General features: G+C 34.2%; 1 protein-coding gene across 1 annotated transcript; it reads right to left on the bottom strand.

Annotated features, from left to right (window-relative positions):
- Positions 1 to 1,857: 1,857 nt before the first annotated feature.
- LOC105116284 (putative pentatricopeptide repeat-containing protein At3g23330) lies at positions 1,858 to 5,934 on the bottom strand. Its single transcript, XM_011013562.1, has 3 exons — positions 2,745 to 5,934; positions 2,535 to 2,644; positions 1,858 to 2,399 (listed from the first exon to the last, which is right to left on the bottom strand). Exon 1 carries the CDS (start codon positions 5,799 to 5,801, stop codon positions 2,814 to 2,816), a length of 2,988 nt encoding a protein of 995 aa, XP_011011864.1. The 5' UTR covers positions 5,802 to 5,934; the 3' UTR covers positions 1,858 to 2,399; positions 2,535 to 2,644; positions 2,745 to 2,813.
- Between the last annotated feature and the right edge of the window lie 259 nt (positions 5,935 to 6,193).

Genomic DNA, 6,193 nt, shown 5'->3' with positions numbered 1-6,193 from the left:
GACTATTGCACTTGCCGCCAATGATGAGTTGAATGGGAACATTGAAAAGCCACCACTGGTGGTTGTCATAGCCACTCCAAAACCATTTTTTTATTTTTCTGTAGATTCCATCAAGATATGTAGAAATTCAACCAGATCTCAACAGAACAGAAACTAAGATTGCTTTTAAAAATATCATAAGATAAAAAAGAAATAAAAATTATATTTGGAAAAATTATTTTACACATAAATTTGATCTATAATTAAGTATAATAACAATTAAAATATATAACCATCAACCTTAATTATCTCTATATAGCTCTAAGCCACCTTTAGGTTTCTTAAAACATATAAATAAATAAAAACAAAAAACAGTAATTATAAAATCTTTTAAGAGTACCAAGAATTTAATTAAATAATTTAAAATTATTTAGAGTTTATACAAAAATTATTTGAATATTCAATATTTTTTTTGTTTGATTAACTCTTTAAGGCTGCATTGTTATAAATTATAAGCTTCTCAATTGAGCTTCTAACTAAATTATGAATTTTTCAATTGTCAGCATCTAATAGTAACTTACAATAACCATAAAATTAAAAATTTCTTAAAATCTTTTTAAAATAGAGGGATTGTTATGTATTTAGTATTAACTTTCTTTTCTCTACCCTATATGTATTTGGTGTTCTGTATAGAAAATATGAAACATTTGAATCTATTTATAAAAAAAACCTAATAACTCTTTAAACAGTAAATATCAATTTATCCTATAAATAATATCACTGTTGAGCTTCTAACTAAATTATGAATTTTTCAATTGTCAGCATCTAATAGTAACTTACAATAACCATAAAATTAAAAATTTCTTAAAATCTTTTTAAAATAGAGGGATTGTTATGTATTTAGTATTAACTTTCTTTTCTCTACCCTATATGTATTTGGTGTTCTGTATAGAAAATATGAAACATTTGAATCTATTTATAAAAAAAACCTAACAACTCTTTAAACAGTAAATATCAATTTATCCTATAAATAATATCACTTATATTATTTTAAAATAATTTTATAAATTTATTCAATCAAAATTCTTACTAGATATTTCTAGATATAGAATTATAATTTCTTATATAGATTATATTATAATATTTAATTAATAAAACTTATTTACAATTAAATTATACTTAATTAATTATCCATATTTAATATTTTTTTCTCAATGATTTTAAATGTGTGTGACTTATTATATTAATCTAAATATAAATTTTAATCTTAATCAACATAAGATTGATTACCCTATATGTATTTGGTGTTCTGTATAGAAAATATGAAACATTTGAATCTATTTATAAAAAAAACCTAACAACTCTTTAAACAGTAAATATCAATTTATCCTATAAATAATATCACTTATATTATTTTAAAATAATTTTATAAATTTATTCAATCAAAATTCTTACTAGATATTTCTAGATATAGAATTATAATTTCTTATATAGATTATATTATAATATTTAATTAATAAAACTTATTTACAATTAAATTATACTTAATTAATTATCCATATTTAATATTTTTTTCTCAATGATTTTAAATGTGTGTGACTTATTATATTAATCTAAATATAAATTTTAATCTTAATCAACATAAGATTGATTAAATTAAACAATTTAATTTATTATCAATTTAATAAATTTATTTATTTATATTTAAATATCAAATATATGGTACCATCTAAGTAATATATTATAATCCTTCAAATATATAAAAAAAAAAAAAATCACTTAATCTTTCAGCATCATCTTCTTGGAGTACTAGTCTTTTAACACCGAAGCTTTTAACAGGGAAGTCTGCAAACTCGGTGTACAAGTAGAATGAAATGCTTCAATCAACGTTATTGCATTAGGAGCCAAACTTCTTTCCATGTCATACAGCGATCTGAGAAGAGACCCAACTTCTTCTCAGGGGTGCAAGTACACTCAGACTGTGATTCTCTCCGAAGTAATTTCAGCAACAAGTCATAAGGACAAGTCCTGGAAGTCCCTACCTCAGCAGACTCTGCAACTGACAGAACAGCCAGCGTATGGAGTCAACCAGGAGTTAGAAGAGCTTAACTGGGTTGTTTCGGTTTGAGAGGCAGTTCCACAATACATTGCTAAGCTGTAAATTTACTTGGCGATTAATTTCCAATGTCATTTAATGGGTACTATAGACAAAGGATCATCACAAAGAAAAGAGCAGTCAAGAGAATCAGAAATTCAGCGCTGTGGTGGCACTTGCACAATTCAATTTATTGCAAAGGTGACGTGCAGAAACTCTAGGCACGGTTCAATTAGTGGAATGCACCGATGCAGGTCCTTCTACTTGTGCACCGAGGGATATGCTATACGCACCGCCTCCATATTAGAGCCCAGATAAGCAGCAGCTAGCAAAGATATGGAGGGAGACGCATGCACAAAAATTACAAACTTGAGCGGGAATGCTTTGAATTATTTCTAACTGCGAACATAATTTTCCTTGAGGTTTTCTATTGAGTAAAAGAAAGCGATAAAAAAAGTACCTTATATGCAAGGATAGAAAGCCACCCTGTTTCCTGAAGCATCTCTTCAAAATATTGTTAGCAGCAACAATCAGATGCTCCTTTGCTTTCAGAGTTTTCATGCACTTGATCTGGAGAAATACAAAAATGAGTGCAGAGGAACATCGTAACAGTGTCATGTAGAATAATTATCTGGAATATAATGAACATAAAATATCCCAAGCACATTACCAAATATTTGACTCCGGATATGCAAACTTCTGGTCCTTGATGCTTATGCTTTGTGGTTTTGCAGAAAAATTACCAACGATCCTGACAAGAGCAGGTGCCTCTCTTAAAATGGTGGAACCGTTTAATATCACGGACAAGTATTTCCTGATTTGTGATGTCAGAGATAAGCTTCATAAAATCATGGCAATCCTCACAGATTCTTAGATTTTTGAAAATCCGAATTGGTTTCACTGCATTGGTGCTTAGAAGAGCCAAGGCAAGAGCCAGTCTTTCACTGTGATAGTAGAGATGCTCCATTTTTTCTTTGTTAGAGACATTATGAAGAACAACTTCTGTTTTTGGCACATAACCTATTGACATCAGACTTTGCCCCAGCTTGTCCAGCTTGGCATAAATTTCTCTCATTTTCGGGTGTGAACCATCTTGAGACAAGAAGACGTGAACTTGACCATCAATTTCTACCCAGCTACACCCAGGTTCTTTTTTAATCCTTCCCAGTGTCATCAATGCTCTGATGTTTCTTACGTCATCCCACCTACCTTTGCTTGCAAAAATGTTTGATAGCAATATATAACTGGAGTCCATCATAGGTTCCATTTCAAACAGCTTCTTAGCAGCTGTTTCACCAAAGTCAACATTTCCATGCAATTTGCAAGCCCCAAGAACAGTCTCCCAGATGAGGGAATAGGGGGTTAGGTTCATTTCCTCAATAAAGAGCTTGACCTCATTGAATTTTCCAGCTCGGCCAAGAATATCAACCATGCAAGCATAATGCTCAATTGAAGGGTTAATCCCATATATTTTACTCATCGAGTCAAAACGCTTTTTCCCCTCTTCAACCAAACCCATGAAACTGCATGCAGAAAGAACACCAATGAAAGTGGCCTCATCAGGCATAATTCCTTCAGATAACATCATCCTAAAGGCTTCAAGAGCCTTCTCCCCCTGACCATGTTGCGAGTACCCAGATATGATAGTGTTCCATGAGACTACATCCCGTGAAATCAAGCCTTTAAAAATTGCCTCGGCATGTTCCATGCAACCGCATTTCCCATACATATCGACCAGTGCACTACCAACAAATATATCACCAAAATGCCCAGCCTTAACTGCCACAGAATGGAGTTGCCGCCCATTTTCCAAGGTTGCCATACGGGAACATCCACTTAAACAGCTGGCAAGAGTGTATTCATTTGGCTTTATACCCTCTCTTTGCATTTGACGAAAATACTTAACAGCCTTTTCTGCTTGATCAGTTTGTGCATAACCAGAAATAATGACTGTCCAGGAGAAAATGTCCCGATTAACCAATCTATTAAAAGCTACACATGCATCTTCCAAGAATCTGGACTTTGCGTACATGTCAACAAGAGCTGTCCCAACAAAGTCATCACCATCACTGCTGTTTTTTATGATATGAGCATGTACTTGCTTTCCAAACTCTGGATCCAACGGACTAGAACAAGACCTTAAAACACTAATAAATGTGAAAATGTTAGGCTTGAGACCTTCCAAGAGCATCTGGTAGAAGATTCTTGGTCCTCTACCGCAGCTCTGTGAGTCATAGAATCCAGATAAAAGGGCATTCCAAGAAACTAAATCTTGATTGGTCATTGCCTCAAACACCTTGTTACCATCTTCCACACACCTGTTTTTCATGTACATCATGATCAATGGATTGCTGACTAAATTATCAGATTCAACCCCGTATTTGCATATACAACCATGAATGCTTTGACCATAACGCAGGTCACCCATATTAGTAGCCGTGCTAACAAGACTAGAAAGGGTAAATTGGTTAGGTCTAACTCCTTTACGTCTCATCAGATTAAATAACTCAGCCGCTTCTTGGCCATGGCCTTGCTGATCAAGGCCAGTGATCATCGCACTCCAGGCCACTACATCAGGATTTCTTATCTTTGTAAACACTTTTAACGCATCATAAACCGTCCCACACTTTGAATACATATCAACAAGACTGCAACCCAGAAATTCATCAATCTCACACCCACTTCTGAGTGCCAGAGCATGCAGTACTTTTCCTTCTCTTAAACTCCCTGTATTAGCACAACCTTTTAAGACAGTAGACAAAGTGAACTTACTAAACTTTTTTTCACACTCTTTCATCTTACAAAACAACTTCAAAACCTTCTTACCATCGCCCAGCTGAGCATAACCATTGAGCAGAGCATTCCATGACACGCCATTCTTCTCAGGCATGTCAAAGAACAACCTTTCAGCAAGTTCCATCTCTCCAAATCTAGCATAAAGGTCAACAAGCGCAGACCCGACAAACAAATCCAATAGCAATCCAGCTTTAATTGCTTCCACGTGGACCTGCTTTCCAAACTCTAAATTCAAGCACATGGAGCAAGCTTTCAATGCAGTAGCCAATGCAAACTCATTGGCCCTTACATTCTCCTTTCTCATTTCGCAATATAGACTAACGCCCTCACTTCCACAGCCTTCATTCACAAATCCAGAAATCAGCGCAGTCCATGATACAACGTCTCGCTGGGGCATTTCAGAAAGCACCTTGCGTGCAAAGAATCGGCTCCTACATTTTGCATAGAAACTAATCAAAGAAACCCACAAATGTGAATCTAGCTCCACTCCACTTCTAATCAAGTTCCCATGAATAGCCTTCCCCTCTTTTACATCCCCTTTTGAAGCACACTCACGCAGCATAACAGAATATCGTTTTAGCCTCTCCTTTGCATCAAGCCTCACAGGTCTGCCAGTTACGTTACTTTCACTTTTACCATTTAGATTAGGCAAATTCGGACTCCAAAACTTTCTGAATATCTTTGTACTAGCCTCAGGGAGGTGAGCCGGCGAGTTTTGAGGATTGGTGGGATTGAAATCTCTTGTGGGGCTGGGTTCAATCGTACTGAGAGCGGCAGTAGAAACTGAAAAATTTGACCCAAAAGAAAGCAACAATGAAGTTGAACTTGAACGGGGCTTGTTGGGTAACTTCATAGAAGAAGAATGTCTAGGGCAGAATCGATAATTTAGTGATGGGGAGCGCAATTTCAGGGTAATGAAGTCGCATTCCATGAATTTGAACACTGTAGGTGGCCTTGTTGCAACGTATGTTTTTGGCCGCCGTCAGATGCAAAAAAAACGGAACCAAGACAACGAAGGAATTATGTTAGGCAAATAGGAGAAGCATTATATCACACGCCCTTGATATTTCTGAGGGTCTGGGAACGTGATTATGGTCATTGAAATCACACGCCCTTGATATTTCTGAGGGTCTGAGAACGTGATTATGGTTATCTTTTAAAAAATATATTTTTTTTATTAAAAAATATATTAATAATATTTTTTTATTTAAAAAAAATTATTTTTAAAATTAATTTATCTAAGTAATTTAAAAATATCAAAAATATATTAATTTAAAATAAAAAATTTTAATTTTTAAAACACAATATTAAACACCTCTTCAT

This window comes from Populus euphratica, unplaced genomic scaffold (assembly GCF_000495115.2).
Source record: "Populus euphratica unplaced genomic scaffold, PopEup_1.0 scaffold893.1, whole genome shotgun sequence".
Lineage (NCBI taxonomy): Eukaryota > Viridiplantae > Streptophyta > Magnoliopsida > Malpighiales > Salicaceae > Populus > Populus euphratica.
The sequence above is the reverse complement of the archived record's forward strand: the minus strand, read 5'-3'. Positions and strand labels throughout refer to the sequence as shown.